At 41.3% G+C, this 20,772-nt stretch overlaps 1 protein-coding gene across 3 annotated transcripts in view; it reads left to right on the top strand.

Moving 5' to 3' along the window:
- Nucleotides 1–20,772, top strand: part of LOC144784709 (ATP-dependent translocase ABCB1-like) — a 916,046-nt gene that overhangs the window by 718,310 nt on the left and 176,964 nt on the right. For all 3 annotated transcript variants that reach the window (XM_078663661.1, XM_078663660.1, XM_078663662.1), the window contains one exon: nucleotides 253–393. In XM_078663661.1, coding sequence (XP_078519787.1) covers nucleotides 253–393 — 141 coding nt within the window. The remainder of the gene's footprint in view (nucleotides 1–252; nucleotides 394–20,772) is intronic.

The raw sequence follows: 20,772 nt of genomic DNA, 5'->3' as shown, positions 1-20,772 counted from the left end.
TGAACACAAACCATTTAAATTATTAGGTTCAGCTTTGGTCTCCAATAACTGCAATTCGTGGCCAAGAATTTTGAACACATTTTTAAAAAAACGCAAAATTACAATTGTCATAATACAATCTGCAGTCTGAGCTACTACAATAGACGACAATCAAATCACAATTGATTTATCTGTATACTGTGATACACTTTGTTACCCATGCTGTTTAATCTCACGAGTTCATGTTATACTTCTCCCTTTCTTCCTGCACAGGGATGCGCGTAAAGGAGGCCCCGTTAATGGATTAGTTTATGGAATGTCCCAATCAGTTCAGTTCTTTGTTACCGCAATTGTTTTCAGATTAGGAGCCTGGCTGATTGTGCATTGCTACACAAATTTTGAGAAAATCTTTATGTAAGTACCCTATTACTGGTCTTTCTGGGAGTCAATACATATGCATTTAGACTGGTAATTTGTATCAATGTTTAGATTCTATGATTAGAGTTTAGATAATTGATTTTCATTTATTTTTCTATTTTTGATCTAAAATGTATACATTTTATCACAGAAAGAAGTACAGTAATGTAGTGTAATGCAGCTTGAGCAAACTGAACTATAGAATCCTATGTTAGAAGAATTGTGAGTTAACCAGTTATAAAAACCGAATATGCTCCACTCTTAACAGTAACTTCAATTTAGCTTGGGACGGTATACTTGATAAATGGAATGACAACAACGGCGCTCTCAGTCATCACTCCTTTAATTGTTTAAATATAGTGTACTTTGATTAATACTTCAGATAAAATTGTAGTTTACGTAATACATTTACCATCCCCGACATACTTTTCACCATTACTTTCGAATTTTCAGCATCCCAACAAGTCTGTTTAGAAATGTTCCCCATGCTCACATTCCCAGATTACTGATTTTTATTACTGCGCCACCAAACCTTTCATGCTACCTGTCCTTTTTTGAGTTAACATAACTGTCCTCCTCAAATTACCCCAAAACCTTACTCATCCCACCATCTTTAGAATAATTGCACCTAATTCTGACGTATTTCTGTATAAAAAACAGTAAAATTATCAATTAACCATAACCTGGGTGCTGTCAAGTACTAAATTTGGAATCTACATCCTCGAGTATTTTAGCCAATCCTATTCAAGGTATTGTGATCAATGTGCCAAGAGATTTTAGCAAGTATTTCAAGGTACTGCCAGAATAATTTCTCAAAGCAATTGTAGTCAGAGGGCACAGACTACTCCCTAAGTGAATCATTTACACTGGAGGCTGTTAATACTTCCTTCAATTGAGTAAATGGCCTCTCCCTGCCCTCTTACATTCCTCCCAGTTTAAGATTGGGTATCCATTGGATGCCCTCTATGTTCTCTCAGGCCGTTGCAATTAATGCCATATGTTTATTGTAGCTCATAACCAACTTGATCTAATTTATTTTTAATCCCACTCATCCCCAACTTTCCATCCCAAAGCATAACCTTGCTCCCAAGTAGTTAAATAATTTTTTTATATGGGGTGGCCATTTTCTTTATTTTGTGGAGTGAATTGTTGTCATATGTTGACATTTGGGAACTGGTAGGCTGCTACTCACTTCCCATTGCAGATGCTCAATGCCTAGGCATGGCAAAGAATTGTCAAATGCAAATTGGCATACGTGATTTTTATGTATAGTCAAAGCAATAATCCACAAATCCTGCAGCTTTGCACCACTCACATGAGAGATGTTAATGGCCTGGAAGTGGAGCTGAACAACAGCTCCGTACCACTACAGATCACGCTGCTAAATTAGCATAAACATATGAAAACTGTTTTGGCTAAGTCTATCTTTACCTTCAAAGTAATGAAACATAAACGCCCTTATTAGGAGTTATCTGTAATCGCTTGTGAGCCTGGTAGGAGGAGTTACAGGGCACATCTGGTTTACCAGAAGTTGGAAATAACACATGCCTACACAATCTATTTAGTGAACTCTAGCTGCTCAGAGCAGCTGAACTCCCCAGGTAAAATATCAGATAGAAGGAGGAATCATGGGTGTTACATCTTATTTCCAGATATTTTACATTTCATAGCATGGAACTCCTGATGGAATACCTGTCTGGTTGGTAACAATATGTTCAGGGATTGGGATTCCTAGATTCATTAATAGGTCAAACTTAATGAGTGCCTTGTGCAGTCTGGAAGGCTATGTATGAGCATACTTTTCAAAGTATCTTAAGGCCCATATTTCATCAGTAACAGGGACTTGAACGTCCATTTGTAGTGCAGACTAAAAAGCCTACTTTAATATAGCATTGTATAACTTTTTGGAGAATCAAAATAGGAATACCATGCTGGAATCATTTGACTAAACTGAGAACATCTAATGTATTGATGAACTTAGAGTTCTAGTACAAAGGTCCCCCAAAAGACGTCTAGATAGTTTGTTGTTTATTGCCTCCAACCATAAAGCCTTTACATCAGTTCTACCTGGCACCCACCACCTGCATTGTCTGTAATTAGATATCCTCCAGCTACAAACTATCACAAGGTAAGAAGTATGGCTGTTGAGGTGCCTGCCTGGTAAAGAATGGTCATTTGTTTTGCAGTACCTGAGCTGAAAGCTCTTCATCAAAAAAGTACAAGAGAATTTTAGTTGAAAGAGATCACTTCTGACAAAATTTACAGCAGTTCTCTCCTTCTGTCAAACTCTAAATAAAGCCTAGTATCTTTCTTATCATTGATCAAAGTTAGAATTTTTCCATGACAAGTGTTGCTGTATATTGCAAACCACGAAATACTAATGGGTTTTTGCAAAGCTGGGGATTGCCCACAGCTCAAGGAAAATAGTGGGGTACAAAAGTTCATGTGGTTGAGGGTTTCACTGCTAGTATCTCCACAACCACTAAATTGATATAGAAGCAGGCAGCGGTGCTGAGGTATAATAACAACAAATATGGGCACAATCTTATGGCCAACAAAAAAGTAGTTCACAGAAAGACAGTGTAAGGAATAGGCTTATTTCTGCTCCTCAGGCATGACAGATAGAGTTAGATGGTTGGTACATTTCTCTTCTGTGTATTAAAGGAGGTACGCAGGCCAGGGCCACTGACCTTTGGGAGGTGAATCCTCAGAGTCATATCTTGTCTTAGCTCAGGGTGCTCTGGTACCCCACACAAGGTCCTGTAATATAAAAGTTCTCCCTCCTATGTAGAGGTTTTTAAGTAGGATGGAATGCTCCCTAAAGTGGGCACTTCTGTTCAAATGTTAATATTGATAAAATTGATGCAAATGTATATAATGATACACTTGCATATAAAACCGAAATCGCATCTCTATTAACAATCTCCATAACCCTTATTTTCAGGGCTTAGCTCATGCACAGCGTCTAAGATCCGAGGCAGGCCCTTGGCTCAGCTCTGCCTTTTCTCTCCCTGTTAATTTGTCGGCCCGTCATGAACTCTCCACCAACCCAGACTCAGAAATATGTGGTCGGATAGGCTTTGCGACATAGAACTGAGGTTGTTGATTGACACTTCAAAGGTGGGATGGCATGTAGCTGGCAGAAAAAAGAGAGGACACAGCCAGAGTGATACGCGTATTCCAAAAACATCATAAATGTAGATGCCACACAAAGTTAGGAACACATAGACTATCAGGACAGAGCACACACAGTACATATAGTGATCATGCACTCCTCATGTCGGACATCTGGACATGTTACCGACTGGCTCCAATTGTGCCCAAGCAAGTTTGAGGGCCCCCTGCATGTGTTATCCTTATGTATGACTCCACAGAAAAGGCCTGCATTCAGATAGATTGTAGTTTCAGACAGTTTTCAGACCCGTTTCTGTAACTGGGCTCCCAGCCGAAATGTTTAATTAAACCAACTGTTCCCGTTTTGCCAAACTCCTCTTTTCCATTGTTTTATCATGGTAAATTCATCTTCGAGCAACACAATCCTAGAAGGACCCATGAGCAATCTTCCCCTGTTCCAATAATCCTGAGCTGTAATTGGGGATATGGTGACTTGAAGTGTTCTGTTACAAGAAACCATACCTCCAGAAACCCCAGCTGCCTGGTCTCTCCCTCACAACAATTCAAAAGCGAGCCCCTCTGTAACTAATTCCAGAGGGTATGGCTTGACAGTTCAGACTGCACTGTTCCCATGGGAACAGGGTGAAGACTGATTTGCATATGACTGGGTCCAAATTGGGGTGGCATGGTGAGCAAAAGAATGATGGATCAAACCCATATTTTTGTGAATGAGGGTGAATCATTGCATTGTTCAGCATTACACACATAATTTTTTCCTTTTGTTTATGTCACCCTAAGTGGGAAGGGTATACTCAGACATGGGTCCCATGCTCATTGTGTCACTGGATTCAAGCTAACCTTGCTGATGAGGGGTGGTGCCCCAGACCAGTCCCAGTATGTTTGTTTCTAGACCAGGGAGGACCTGTTTTGGCAGTTCAGGCTTGACTGGCCTCATGAGTAGCATGGCCAAGACTGATTTGCATATGACTGCATCCAAACTGGGTTGGGGTGAAAAAGAACAATGCACTAAACCCAATCTTTGTGACTTTGGTGAATTTTTTCATTGTACAGCATTCTGTTAATCATTTGTACCTTTAAATTCGAGAGGTATGGCCTTTTCCAGGTTGTTCTCCTTGGAATGAGCGTTCCCAGTGCTGGCACAGTAAAAAATGTAATTAGTACATTCAGATTTCGTTCCCACCACATGTGAGGTAGTTTGGTCCCTGGAGTTTAAACAGGAGGTCAGCCTTGTCACCGTTAAAGTCTACTTTTTAGTTCCCGGTACAAAAGGGATCTGGTACAGTCTTTCAGGGATCCTCTCAGGTCACAGATAGCAGGTTCAGTCCTTTTTTGATCTTCAGGTTGATAAAGTGTACTGAGGAGGGTACTGGGAATGCCACAATTGCTCCTAGTACCAACTTGTGGGTGGAATGACTCCTGGATTCTCCCAAACCGATGGGGAAAAAGTTTTGACGGGTTACACTACCAACGTCTGTAGCATGTCCTGTGTGCCCTACTGCAAAAAATCACATTTGCCCCTCTCTGCATAGCTTCAAGCGGGTGCAACCCTTCTCCCTTGTGCAAATTGTGTGCCTACTCCAAGCAGCATTGAATTGAGCATCACTCCCACCCTGTGGTCTCACTAATTAAACAAAAAGAGGTGCCAGTCCAGGTGTCATCTGATATCGGTCGGTGACGGGGAGGTCTCCCTGAAATAAATGAAGTTTCTGGGCACAGCCTACATTGTCATCCTGCCAGAGAAACAAAAATTCCTCCCTACACCCAGGCCATTTTCTCTGCTTTTGGAGTGCTTTCTCACCTTATTCAGCGCTTGAGCACTGAAAGGGCTGCAGCTGGAGGCTAATGCAAATTAGCCTTCAGAAGCTTTGAGCATGGAAAAGGTAACTTTCTAAACGGCATTTTTCTTAATATTTATTAAAAATGTAACTTCACCATTGATGTGGAACTTTAATAAATATTACAAAGAGTTATGGAATGGTGGTTCTATGTGGTGGTTTATGGAATGGTGGTTCTATGTGGTGGTTATATGTGTTTACTTCTCTAATATAGCATTAATACATTTAATAGTGCATTTCAGTGATTCTCTATGGAACAGCCAGCCATGATACAGTGAAAATGCCTTTTAGGTACTAGTCACTGTAAGGACAGGTTGAACATTAACTTCTTACATGTCCAACGTTTGAATACCTGGCACCCTGCTTTGTGGGCTGTAAGGCCTTTTTAGGGGTGACATATTGATGTTTAAAGAACGGGTTTACCCGGCAAATAGATTTATTTCAACAAGCTGAATTCCAGTATTTACACCGCTACAGTCAGGCTACATTGAAATGCCTGAAGCCTTGTTTCAGTGGTCACTATAGTGGATGACACAATAGGTGATGCACTAGTGGCATTAGTGGCACTAGTGGCATTTACCTTACAGGCCCTGGGTATATCCTGTACCATACACTATGGTCTCCTAGGTAAGTTAAATGTTCATTTATCAGTATACCACACAAAAGATTGCTACTTCCTACAGCATCTCCCACTAGAAGTGGTAACTTTCTCAATGATTGATGAAGTATCCTTTTAAGGGCCTAATTTTGAGCATGTCAATTAGGCATTATTGTTGGAGCAAAGTTGGTTTTATTTGCAAATTCTGTGCATTCTTTACATTGATTTTAATAGAAGATGACTACTAATATCTTCAACAATGAACCTAGTCATATTACAATGGTCTTACTACTCTGAAAGGCTAAGGCTACATTGACTACAATTGTCAAACATTATAAAACACTTTGCTCTTCCCATTCCAATTATTCACTGTTCTTTTCATTAACCTAACCAGTGCTAATGCTCAATATCAACTTTCAAAAGTTTGATCTATACAAATATTGTGGATAGAAGATTGAGGGACAAACTATTGAAAAGTAAGTACATATAGGGAAGTGTAGATTTACTCTTCCTAACTCCACATCTACATACGTTAAAGATCTATATATCACCAAGGTACATATGTGGAATTAGGTATACAAAATCTATACCTATCTGTCGATATTTCCGTTTCAATAATTTTTGCTGGATATTCTGTGCTGTCGACTAGTGGCAGGCCATAAATTCCTCTCCGCCTTTACAAGTGTAACATGGAATTCCTTCCAAACTCCACCAATCGCTGCATGGCTGAGGTTTCTCTCATGCGCAGCTTGCCAACATTAATTTGGCGAGCGCAAGTAAGAATTGCCATTCCCTACCACAATTTCTGGGTGCTATGATGCACCCAGTGACATTTTCTCAGTATGGGCAGTCACAGGTAGTCAAGTCCATTCGTAGTGAGAGAGATGCTGCTCAAGTACAAAATCTACTCGAGTAGCAGCAAAGAAGCAGTGCCCTCTGGTGAGCCGCGTGATGCAGTTCATGCTAAATTTCAGTGCAGAACAAGCCACCTGCTACTAAAAATCAACATGAGCAGCGCTGTGCTGATTTCGCCCACACCACGAAATCTCAGAGAGTTTGAGTGTAACTCCAGGTAGTGAAACTCCGTGAGTTCCACCTACCCATGCTATCAACATTCTGTTTTTTGTACTCTGGATGAATACCTCATTAACCATCCACTTTCATACATAATATGAGATATGTTTTATTTTCACCTGTTCATGGGTATATATATTTCAAATCACCCAAAATCAATAGATAATATTGAAGAATTGTATAACCCATATGCTTACACAATTGCCACATGTGAACCTTTGGACTCCACTTTCTAATTGTCAAAGTTAAATTTTTTGACACTGCATGACACGCTAATATTTTATGCAATGCTTCAAAATTATACATTTATACACAGCTACAGAGATCAGTTGCTTTGTTACACATCACATTTTTACAAATATATTTTTCTACCACATGCTTTATGGAGAACCTCTACTGTACTCATTTTAGATCGGTATAGAGTCCACTTTATTTGTCTCGCAAGAACTTATCTGATCTATGGAAATGGGCAAATGTTCATCCCACTTAAGCACATTGAACCATTAGATGTTGCTGACACAATTTACATAATTACAGCCCCACATACAAGATAAAATCTGCCTGTCAGTCAACTTGTAGCAGATTAATTGTCATGTAATAGGGAATTCTCGTTTATCATTGTGGTGTTCTGCTAGGTTAGCCTACTCTGCAGAATCTACTTAAATGATCCTTATTTAAGAGCAAGCCTCTTTGTACATTATATTTAATTAACTGTTTTTCTGTCCTATATCCACAGATACAAGGGCAGAGCTTAGTAACTTAAAGGAATCCAACAATTGACATGCCAGCCTCACAACAACCAGAGAAGAGGAAATATAGTCTAATGGTAGATATGAGACAGCCTCTAAAAGTTTGAGTCAGGCTCGAGCCTGAAGCCTGGCAGCCCATAACGAGTCACGCGTTCATGTTGTTTCTGCTTGCCTTCCTCCCTCTATTAGGGATGCAGTATTAGGCCAGATCTGCTAACTGTGCAACTGGGGAACCAGGTTATGATCTTAGCGTAGGCTCAATATCCTGTGATTCTGGGCAACTCACATAATCTCACCATGTCTATAAACAATGCATGTGACCTTGTGTAAGGTAATTGGTTTACGTAACCTTCATTGGCTTCGAATCGAAAGCCGCACAAAATTTAAAGCCTTGTGTTTCATGCACAAAATCAAGGCAGGCAGAGCACCATCCTACCTGAGCACCCTTGCTCACCAATACTGCCCCCCTAGAACCCTCCCATCCTCAAGCCAACATAAGTTTCAGGTACCCAGGATTAACCGAGCAAGAATGAGTGGACGTTCTTTCTCATACCTTGCCCCTTCACTTTGGAATTCCCTCCCTATCCAGCTTCGCACAGACCCATGCTACCTCCAATTCCGTAGGAACCTAAAAACATGGTTGTGTAACCAATAATCCTCCTTTAGGCCCTTCTGTCCCCCTACTGCATTCTCGCTTAAAGTGTCTTTAGCGCCGGGAAACCTCCGGGTAGCTGCGCGCTCTATTAAAATAAATATAATAATAATAATAATAATAATTGGTGCTTGTGTAAAGCACTCCAAAACCTTTGAGTCAAGTTCTTGCTGTATTTTAAAAACGGCAGAAGAATGAACAAGTGGGAAAATCAAAGTTTTTACTTAAGAAAAGACAAATAGATACCCTGGCTGAGTTGTACAGAATGAAACCAGAAAACCTGAACAAATCGCGGCTTCAACACTTACATTTTGTGAACTTAAGAAAACATTTTATTTCACCAAATCTATATTTGAATCATTATCATCTACAAAAGCACGTATGTGAGTTCAGACTATCAGTTGTAGAAAACTATCCCTTCAAATAAGTACTTCTCAGTGCAGTGCTTAAATGTGCCCTCCTAATGTTAAAGAGTTTTTTCAACTTTGAAGACACTTTAGCATATTTTAAGTTGTTATATGATTTACATAACCCTTATTTTCAGAGCTTGGCTCATGCACAGGTTCTAAGATCCAAGGCAGGCCCTTGGCTCATCTCTGCCTTTTCTCTCCCTGTTAATTTGTTGGCTTGCCCACCTCTAGCTAATGTTCAGCGGCGTCACTAGGGGGGTGCAGGGGTGCGGACCGCACCGGGTGACACCATCACATGGGGTGACATCAATCTGGTTACGCTCGCTGTGTAACACAGCTCAGCAGCCTCGCCTCTGCTCTGTAAGCGCACCTTCTTACAACAAATACTGTGGTGCATGCCACGCACGCACCACGTACTAGCATAGTGGTGATGGTGCGATGCGCAGTGGCAGTGTACCCAGTTTCTGGGTCCCAGGGCCGTCAATATTACAGCGCTACCCATGACGGCCCTGGGCCAGCCCCCGCGCTGTGGTCCTCTGACGCGCGCTACCACTATGCGATTAGACTGAGTGGAGACAGTCTCGGCAGGGGAGTGCTGCTGGGCGATTTACAGAACCCCTAGGGGCCCAGCCACCACCACAGAGGAGTCTAAAGAAAAGGTAAGTGTGGTTGTCCTCACCATTTCAAACTTCACTCTCCCGTTCCAAAATCGGAAGCTCTTAGCCTAGGGCTCCCTCGCTTCTCCCCGCCATTGACTACTGTTTTCATGAGTGACAACTTAGCAACACCACCTGATCGCCTGGCTAATAAGGAAACATTTCGCCCCCTACCTGTAATGTGTTACTCTTGCTCGGCGTTCTGTGTGCGCATGAGCTTGATAATGTAGTTCAAGGTTATGATTTGCATATGGCCCATGCATGGAGCTGAAGCTGGCTGAGTGTTCAAGCATCATTCAACACCGCCCCCATCAGTTCACAAGCCAAGCACTGGAAGAAGGTGCCACATTCCTTCCCCCGATCTGGCGAAGAGCTCTCTCCCATGGCTGCCAGCCAACAAAATGTCCAACAGTAAGTATTCTTCAGAGAGTCCAATGCGCAGGGGATATAGTCAAGGCCCCCCTTGCATATCAGGTACTCATGTTCCTTAGCCCTTAACCGAAGGAAGGGAATAATGCCCTAGGTCCCTCCGAACCAGGGGCAGGGCCCTGCCATGAAAGCGCCTAGGGCCTTGCATTACGCTCTCTTCACTCGCTTGGCAAGGAGGTGCCACGCACACAGCCCGCACCCCTCACTCAAATAGACACTGCACTGAACCCTTGAAAGACTCCCAAGAAGGACTCCCGCCCCAAGTGGGATGCCAGTGTCCTGTGCAACCCGGCACCAGCACTACCCTCTCGCCTACCAGACTACCCCTCCTAAAGCTTTATGGCTCCCCTAGCCCACCTCCCGCTCACCTCACACAGTGTGCTGCAGCAGCGCCTCTCTCCTCTGTAATTGTCCCAAGAGAAAGAGTGTCAAGTGACACGCGCTTGAGTTTAAATACCTACCACTCCTCAGCCAAATTCCTTTGCCTAATTTTCGGCTGGCTGAACCCTAGTGTCCTAATGATGTGCTGCCTAGTAACGTTCCTGTGTACGCTCAGCTTTACCCAAGCCATTTCCAACCAAGGTTCTGCTCCCGGGGTTGGTCTCCTGCTTCGGTGAAGCTGTATGCCCTTCTCTGCCCTGTGTGTCTGCAGACAGTGTGCTGAGGTTCGAATGCCAGCATCGCGGATCCTGCCTTTTATCCTTCTGGTGATAAAATGTGTACATATGAGTCGTGCAGTGAGACAATTCTGTGTGTGTTGGGTGCTGTTAAAAAGCTGGCTGTTCTTAAAGAGCAAAGGCAGGAAAAGCTGGTAGAGGGCGGTTGTTCAGAGCGAGCAGGACATGACAAAGCTGCTCGGATGTATTCATCAGGGGGATATTGAAGCGAGACCTCGAGGGCTGTAGGAGGTTCGGGGACAAGAGGCTGGGTTCAGGTGTCACTGTGGCAAGTAGCAATCTGTCTCCAGCATCTGTACGTAGGCACAAGTCCTAAACAAGAAGTGGGGGGACTGACCATGTCAGGCAGTATGCAAGTGACATAATGATGTGTGCTAACAAAGCACATGACGTCATGACGTGTGACATTCTACTCGGCATCATAGGAATTGACCTCCCTGGAAGTGGTGCTCTAATATGTGTATGTTATAACAAATGCCAACTGAAAATGCAATAAAATATGTGTTTTTTTAAAACACATATGGTTTTTTAAGTTGTCTCTTGCAAAGCATATCATTTAACTTGCAGATCACATATTTTTATTTTAGGTAAGTGGATTACTGCTATGAACACAGAGATCCTTGTGTTACTTACATTTAATACACTTTGGTCCTTCTAGTAGACCACATTGAGCTATGAAGTGTATTTGACTCCTACACCTTGTAACCCTGACTGTCGCATGTAACACATCTTGAACATTAATTTACACACTTACATGATTTACTTTGAATGGATAATGTGCATGTTATGTAAAGTGTTCTAACACTCTACATTTGGATGAGTAGCGCTCTAAAAGAAATAAAATAGTGCTATTTAAATTGTTATTTGTGTAAATACTGAGACAGACCAACCCATCTGACATTCTTACAATGCGTGCACTTATATACAACAAAATAAGTAAGGATGCATCTCTTAAGTACCTGTGAAGAGATAACAAGCTGTGTGCTTTGCTTTTCTCGCCAGTGCATTCGCATTTGTGAGATTCCAGGACGCCTCCAGTCCCTTACTCGATCAATGGAGACCTGATGGCCCCTTAAATTCTATATCGTTTCCCAGCTGGAGGTGGGAAAAAAGCCCCCTTCGCTGCCTGCACGTTGCTGCTGAGAATCGAAAGCAGATAACGTGCAGGAGCTGATGAACGTGTCCTGGTGTTTTAAAGTTACACTGGGAGAAGTTCAACATATTTCTGTGGGGCCATACTTCTCAGCAGGGAAGACAGTGTCCACCCTGTAAAAATAGTGGGTGGACGCTGTGTACCCGTGTGTACCCCAGACTCCTGCCCTGTCTGTAAGGCCAAATTCATGCCCAGCTGTGCTGAAAATGGCGCGGAGCAGTGCTGCGTTGCTAGAAATGAAAAGAAGCATCGGTATAGACAAGGGATCTTGCTGTAGGAAGCTTTGTGCAATCAGAGATGGTCTTTGCTCAGACAGAGCCCTGGACAAAACCAAGTTTGATTCCCCCTTCCGACTAGTCGTCTTTAACTCTCTGTGTGTTGAAAACATGGGATGGCTCAGAGGTAGGGGTTGTGGTGCCTAAAGAAATTCAACAAGAGCACTACTTTATGAACTCCGATTGCATTTGTGAATAGGCCTTCTAACGTCTGTCTTGGCAGGCCTCTTTCTGTGCTAAGCTGGTGATGGCAAACCTTTGCCCAAGGGATACAATGACTACTCTCCAAGTGTGCATGTGCCGGTTATATGTCCAAGCAGGTGGGCAAGTCATAGGCATCTTGCATAGGCCTACATGGTCTCTTTCTCGCTCCACGATCTTGAGTAGACACTATGCGGCTGTAAGTCATTACCAAGCAAATCGCCAGTACCTTGACTGCCCTTCACCTCGGCCTGGGCCATTTAGCATCCTAATGCCACTCATAGCTAGGGCCACTGGAATTATGCACCAGAGGTGGGCCACATTATGTGGAAGGGTTGACTAAATTATGCAGAAAGAAAAGGGAAATCACCTGGCGTAATGTGGCACAATTTTTGATAGGGCGGTTCTATTCTGTGTATTTTACACACAGTATAACTGTCTATTAGAGTGTACACATGGTAAAAATGTTACTTCATTAAAAACACTTTAACAACCAAAGGCAGTAATTAACAACTGAATGATGACCAGTCTACCTCTACGGAGGGCATTCCACTGCACTCGAGCACTTCTCACACATGTTTATTAACTTTTGATTTGCTTCACTTAAAGACAGAATTTCTTTTTTTTGCTAAAATCTACAGGGTATACATCAGGGCCACATTACAAGAGGCTTGCAACAATGCCATGATTCCCAACTGTTGTTATTAAAGCAGAAATAATCATTCAACTGAATTCTATATTTTAATTTGCAGTGCCTGTCTACATGTGCTTAAAACATGCTTTGTTTTTGTTGTTGCTGTTGGTGGTGTTTTTAAAGTCGCTTTTTTTTATATAATAACAGTTCAAGGATATATTATATCAATCATGCCACATGGAATACATACATCAAAGAGGCCAAGTGGATGCCAGCAGAGAAAAGAAAAAAAGAAAAAAAAAAGTGAATCACTCTCAACACTACGTGGATCCATGCTTCAATATGTCAAGAGACCAGATGATCGGCAGGGTAAGGGTTCATCAAAAGACACAGTTCCTCGGCCACCAAATGATAATGCTGATTCTGATGCTAGTATGCATTCTGCAGAAGAGGAAGGAGTTGAAATAGAAGAAAATGAAACAGAATAACAAGGAAAGGAAATGGAAATTCAAATGGATAAATTTGAAGCAGAAGAGAGTACTGAAAGTGACTCTAACCATGATACTGTAAATGAGATGATGAACGAGGTTAAGTGGGAAAACTGGAATATTTTAGATGATGCTTCCTTTTGGAATATACCTGTTCCAGATCATGTGCAGGTTGTAATCAGCAAAAGAGGAAGTGCTTCTTTCCAGAACAAATATGGCCCTTTCAGAATTGCGACAAGGCAAGATCCAAAGGTAAAAGGAGATGTTCACCAGCTATCAAAAGATTGGTTTTACAAGGTGATGCCAAATGGCGAAAAAGTGTTGCGATCATGGATGGTTTACTCACTCGTCAGTGAGATTTTATATTGTTTTTGCTGCCGACTCTTTGCCGCTAATCATGCTACAGACACAACATCCAAATTTGTGATTGGGTTTCAGATGAGGTGGAAACTGAGCCTGAAAGTGCATAATAATCAGACATCCGAAGAGCACTTACATTGCCTTGAAAAATGGAAAACCTTGGCAGCAGGACTTAGACTGCACAAATCAATTGACGCCAAAAGTATTGCTTCGATGGACATAGAGACGAAAAAGTGGAGAGACATCTTGCATAGGTTGCTCAATATCACATTGTTTCTTGCAAAGCAGAATCTGGATTTCCGGGGCCACAATGAAGATGAATCTTCATTGAATAAAGGAAACTTTCTTGAAATGGTTGAGATGCTTTCTAAATATGACCCAGTGCTGAAAGAGCACCTAATGAGATTAAAGCGAAGCATCAGTATCTTATCTTGCACCAAGTTTATCATGAGTTTATACATGTCCTAGCAAATCATGTGAAGGAGAAGTTTATCATGGATTTAAAATCTGACAGGTATTTTGGGATCATGTTCGATAGCACACCTGACACATCACACACTGACCAAATGTCCGAAGTGATCAGATGTGTGAAAATTCAAAATAGGAAAATTGAAGTAACAGAAGTGTTTCTGTGATTTTTCCGTTTAAAGGGGAAAAAAGCTGTTGATCTCGTTTCTGATATTCTTAAAAATCTGTAAAATGATGGACTTGACATTATGATGTGCCGTGCTCAAAGTTATGATAATGCTGCCACTATGGCTGTAATCCATGAGGCTGTACAAGCCATTTTGAAAAGAAAGAACAGGAAAGCTATTTTTTAATGGATGTGTGGATCATTCGCATAACTTGTGCGACCAACACTCTTTTGTTGAAAATGCTTTGTGTGTGACTTTTTTTGGAACTCTTGAGACAGTGTTTTCCTTCTTTGCTGCTTCCACTCACCGATGGGATGTTTTAATGGACCACACTGGAGTCTCAGTGAAAACTATCAACGACACGCGGGAGTGCTCATCATGCTGCAGTAAAGGCAGTGAAAGAAAAATGTGATGAATGTGTGGCGGCAATTGAAGCTCTATGTGATCCAGATGAAAATTTGGACACAAGAGGCACAGTCTGAGGTCTTTTGCCTGCTGTCTGCAATTTCACATTTCTGTGCTACCTCTACTTTTAGTTAGGCCTGGGCGCTAAATTCCATTCCGTTTGCGGAATTTGGGTAATTTCGCGTTCCGCGGAGAACGCGAATTTGCCCAAAATTCTGATTTCCGCAACTTTACGAAATGTTTTGCTTGTTAGCTTTCTCAAATGCGTGTTCGCGAGATATACCGTTTTGCGGAGATTTGCGTAATGCGATTCCGCAAATTCCGCCCACCCGTACATTTGGTGTGATGTACTTGACGAAGTTAATCTTACACAGCTGTACCTTCAGACTAAGGGCTTAACTCTTGACAATGTGGTGACAAAGCTAGAGATGCTAAGACATTTTCTGTACGGCGAACAGTGCGATCATCTAGTGGAGCAGGCAATTGAGCAGGCACTTTTAAAATCAGACCAACATGGAATTTCAGTAGAGAGCAGACCCAGGTTCAAGAAGAGGATGGCAGGTGAGAAGATAAGAGATGCTGAACTAATTCTGCAAGAAGAAAACAAGAGGGTGATGCTTGAGTGTATTGATCGTTTCCATTCTGAACTCCAGATCAGATCAAGAGCCATCAAGGAAGTAGCAGCCAGGTTTAAGGCGGTTCAAGCCAAGAGTTTGATATTTGCCACTGAAGAAAAGTTACTGGTGTCCATTCCAAAATTGTCCACTTTCTATGATGAGTTATCCAAGGGAGAGCTTTTATTAGAAATACCAAGGCTGAGAAGGTACCTGAAGGCAGCAGAGATTGATCTCGAAGAAGCCAAAGACTGGTCAGTATTTGACGTTTTGAAATTCATAGCTGAATGGGACTTCCTAGAATCTCTCCCATATCTCTCAGTGAGCCTACACTTATTTCGTACGATCTGTTTGTCTGTGGCTTCATGTGAGAGGAGTTTTTCAAAGCTGAAGTTTATAAAGAACTATTTGTGATCTACCATGGGATAGTCTAGGCTTTCTGATCTTGCAATATTATCAATTGAAAGTGATTTGGTGAAAGGAGTTGATTTTGATGAAGTAATTAACAAGTTTGCTGCTTTAAAGGCCAGGAAAGGAAAATTATGATTAGTCGAGATTTAATGTGACATTGTAATTTGTAATGTTGCATACTATTCTTGCAGTTGCTGATTGTGCAAACCCAATACAGAATGGTTACAACCTTATCTCCTGTAACAGTACAATTTAAAGTGTTCTGTTAAAATAAAAATAAAAAAGTAACATATTTTCTATGTAGTTCTTAGTTCTTAACTTCTTAAAATCTTTTACCTTCGACCTTATTGAATTAAAGTTTTCTTCTATGGCCTTTGTAAATATAGGACCTAAATTTACAAACGTTACTAAGGATTCTGTATGGTCCCGTTATTTGCCAACTGTGTCCACTGGTGAACTCGAGGCGGAGGAGGTCCATGCGGTAAGTTGTGAGGGGGTAACACCATGAATTACCCGCACCAGGTAACACCAACCCTAGTGACGCCACTGCTAATGTTGGTGGTAAAATGGAAAAACGTTTTAAAGGTTGCGTAAATTCTTTCTAGGCTATTAGCTAGGAGGTTGCTGTTATTGAAATCTTCTGCCTATATGTCTCCACAGTCTATGCTGTGGATTAGGATAGGCTTGCAAATGTTTTTTCTGTTGTTCATTGCATTATCCTGAAGGCTCTGTACTCTGGCTCGAATCTCACATACTGGGCAATCATTACTGAGCGCTTGCCAACAAGCATATGCAGGTATTTAAAGACCCATGAAGAAGAATTTCATAATATGTGATGATAAATCTTGTAATGTTATTATCACTATGGTTTTCTGAGATTCCACTTTTAAAATTTGTTTATGCAGTCTCCATTCGTCCATAAACGTACTCCTCAAATTACTCATCCGTGCACTCAACCAATTCAGTTGTGCAATAATTCACTCATAGATCCATGCACTCAATCTCTTATCCATCTATGCATAAACTTAGTTACCCATTTAGCCATCAATATGCTGACTCACTCATCCGTACATACATTAGTGTGCCATCCCTTATAATAATAATAGTAATAATTTTAATAATAATACCTTTATTCAAGTGTATAGTCAGTTGAAACCATTCCTCTAAGATACATTCATTGAATTTTGTTTCTTAGACAAAAACAATTATTTTACACACCAAACTTGGTCCTGGACAGTTGTATCAGATTATTTTCAAATAAATATCAGCCTAATAGTAAAACCTTAAATAAATCATTTATAAAAACTTTAAAACTTTGCAGAACACGTTTATAAAGTGCAATGAATGGAGAACATATTACTTTTAAGTGGCAGTTATCTCTCATGTAGATGGGGCTTAAATAGTTGTTAATATTATTGATCTTTGAACTTCTTTGAAGAAATAATGATAAATAATTAGCTGATGTTATCCCAGGATTTGAAGTGCAAGTGCCTTGTGAAAGTCAAGTTCTTGAGGTAGACATTGCTATGGTCTTGAATGTTCTCCAATTATCGTATCCCAGTGCAGGAGTGGCTCCTCCGCTATGGCAGAGGAGAGTTGCCCCACTGCTTTTAAGCAGAGGGAAGCGGAAACCTAAAATGATAATACATTTGCGTTAATATCATTTTAGTTCTGCTTCCTGCTGCTTTACGGGGATGAGTGGATGGGGCTGATCTGCTGTTTGAGGGCAGGGCAGGGGCAGAGTGGATGCCCACTCAAGTGCGCAATGACTGTTTGGTCGGTCCTCTTGGGCCATTCAAACCCATCATGCGCACTTTCCCGTTCTCCATACAGTCTGCATTGCAGCCTGCATGGAGAACAAGTCCAGGCCCCCAATCCCTGGTTGAGCGTCAACCCAGGATGCACAAAACCAATCACAAAGCTGCTGCAGCATTGTGATTGGTCAGGGGAGCCTGGGTGCTTACCAATCACAACGCTGCACTGCAGTGTTGTGATCGGTTAGTGTGGCCTGCTTCCTGTGCTCGAGGAGAGTAGGAGCAGAGACGTGGGACCCGGCCGGCCACAAGATAGGTTTATTTGAATTTTTACAAATATTTATAATGTATCCACTGGGTGATCCTCCCGCCTCGCCACCCACATGCAAGTTTGAATCTTGAGTTTGAATCTTGAGATAAGAGGCTCCAATGGTGACGTTGACAGGATTTCCTTTATTGCAAATGTTATCCCAGGGTTTCTGCTTTGCCGGATTGCGAGTGCTTAGTTCTTGTTAAATTATTGAGATTGACAACTGCTTTGATCTTCAAAGGTTTCCAATTATCAAATCCCAGAGTTCTTCTTTATGAAAGTGCAAATTCTTTTTGCAAGTTGTAGTCTTGAGGTGGACATTATTGTGATGGGTCTCTATTTACTAAAATACAAGCAATCTTGGGTATTTCCCAGTAATTCAGACCCCCTTGAGGTGGTTTTGTATTAATAACCATTGGATTGTTCTATTGCTTTAAAATGTACTTTAGAAATGTTTACCCCCTTGCAGACCAGGTGGATAGAAGAGCCACCTAACCAAGTGATTACCGCTTGCCCACAGGATCCGATTTTCCGATTTATAAAAATTTCTTTCAACAATTTTTTTCTTTCCGTCAAGAACTTCGGGCATATGCAGAAGATGTGTAGTAAAGTTTTTTGCTTATATTTACACAATGGACATTCTTGGAAGAGGGGATGAGATCTTTTGTTTCCCAAATGCCAAAACGATATTGCATAAACTGCTGTTTTGTTGACAATGAGAAGTGAGCTGTGAGATAGTGTGTCAACTCATCCTTCCATACATGGAATCATTTATACCGTCACTGATTCACCCACTCATACATAGATGCACAACAAATACTCTCGTTCACTTCAAAGCAGACCTGTTACCTATGCTAATGGCTGTTCTTTCTGGACTGCCCTGTGTACTGCAAATCCTTCTTGCATAGTGGATTGGTAATTTAGCTGTAATTGTATTGGCGAATTACCAAACTGTGTATGACTATGGTGACACAAGCATTAATTGCAGCAGTGTGAGTTAAATTGATTCCTATCATAAGTCAAATTATGGCAAATTTAACATACATTCAAATTGCTTTTAAGCTATGGGTAACAGATGGTTAGTAAATAGCATTCAGGTATAACTGAATTTAGGAGATTATGTGCAGAATGGCATGACTGTAACATGAACTACATTCGCATTATGTGGAGAAAAAAAACAATGTGCTCAGGTTAGCTATCTAATTTAACTGTATAATACATGAGAGCCTGCAATTCCTGTATAAATGAATTTCTTTTTTTGTATATCAATTATTTTAGTGACAGGCAAGTCCAGCTGATACCCATATAGAGATGCAAATGCTGACTGTGATACATGCACCAATAGCAAACAGTACTTATATGTAATATTTTAGAGAGGTACACAAAAAAGAAGAGATTGATGAAAGAATAACCTATAGAAAGAAAAAAGTATAGAGAGGAAAGGAAGAATGCAGAGTAAAAAGAAGGGGAGAAAGATAGATACTGCAAAGAAGGGGAGAGAGAAAGGGGACGATCAGGGAGGGGTGGTGGGTACAATGATGAAGTCTATTCGAACTATGGGTAAGGGAGGTATCTTGCAAAAAGGGTGATCATATAAAAAGAAAAATATATGCTTTGCCCATTAAATTGTAAATAATTTTTTCATATGGTGCGGTCTTGTATATCTCTGCAAGCCATTCCACATGTGACGGAAATTATGGAGAGCGCCAGTGTCACAAAATACAGATTTTGGCAGACGTAAGGACAGTGGCAAGCAATCGACCAGCATGGTGGGTCCAATGGGGAATGTCTGTATAGTCATGGAGTAGAATTAGGGTGCCTGGAAGTGGTAACGTCAAATCCATAGATCCCCAGAGCGTAGACTCTACTGCCATCCAGAAGGAGTGTATGATGGGGCAGTCCAGCAATTTTATGAACTATATCACAGGGTGCATGATCACATCGCCAACAGGTGAATTGAGGGAGCAACCCTGCAGCCTGGAGTCACACTGGGCTCCGTGCCAGCATTGAAGGATCTTTAAAAGGCTGAGTCTCATCCCTGCCTCATGGACTCCTCATTCAAGTTCCTCGAGCACCAGTGAACAGGGTATGGTCCAGGTTTGGGGACCCAATTTGCTAGGCAGACGATGATGTACTTGAATATATCACCATTCCTCCTATAGTTTTTTTTATTACAGGTGACCTGTTACATCTGTAGTCGCCTACAATAAGGAAATAACAGAGCTATTCAACTGTATTAACTTATGGCTGTTGATCTCTGGCGTCAAAATACCTGCTGCCAGAGTCAGCAGCTAGACAGCTAAGGAAAACGATATGTCACAGAGCATAATTAAATCTGCAGTTTCGACAGCAAAAGACAGTGCCTTTTTCTTCTTCTGCTCTTTCCTTTTGGATAAACAGTGATCAGCATAAAGTAGAGAATTAGGCAAACATGTTTTTTTTGCACATTTTGCCTCACAGCATTTTTTTATCTGACTTACATTAAACTGATTTTAATTTTTAATATGTTTTTGCAACACATTTTTAACTGCATAGTGAGTTTAATTTTGAACTTTTTTAATTTTTTGACAGCAACCATCCTCGCTCTTTCCTATGAAAAAGCAACACACCAAGGATTTAAGCAATTTATGGGAAGGATGATGGCGGGACCATGTGTTATAAGGAAAAAGTACCCCCCTGACACACATTGTAAGGATATTACAAGTCACATTGGAGTCCAATGACCTTATAAAGGAACACGTTCTTTAGCCTCGTTCCTCTAAATGCTCATGGAACTCGTCAGTGACAAGCAACATCCTTAAAATGTACGACAGAGAAACTTTGGGGCATATTACCAACCAATAGAGATAAGTTTTGTCTCTAACTTGTTTAGAGACAAAAATTATCGCCGCACATCGGCGATTTTTATCGCAGATAAACCT

The sequence above is a fragment of the Lissotriton helveticus genome, chromosome 10 (assembly GCF_964261635.1).
Source record: "Lissotriton helveticus chromosome 10, aLisHel1.1, whole genome shotgun sequence".
NCBI classification, from domain to species: Eukaryota; Metazoa; Chordata; class Amphibia; order Caudata; family Salamandridae; genus Lissotriton; species Lissotriton helveticus.
The sequence above is the reverse complement of the archived record's forward strand: the minus strand, read 5'-3'. Positions and strand labels throughout refer to the sequence as shown.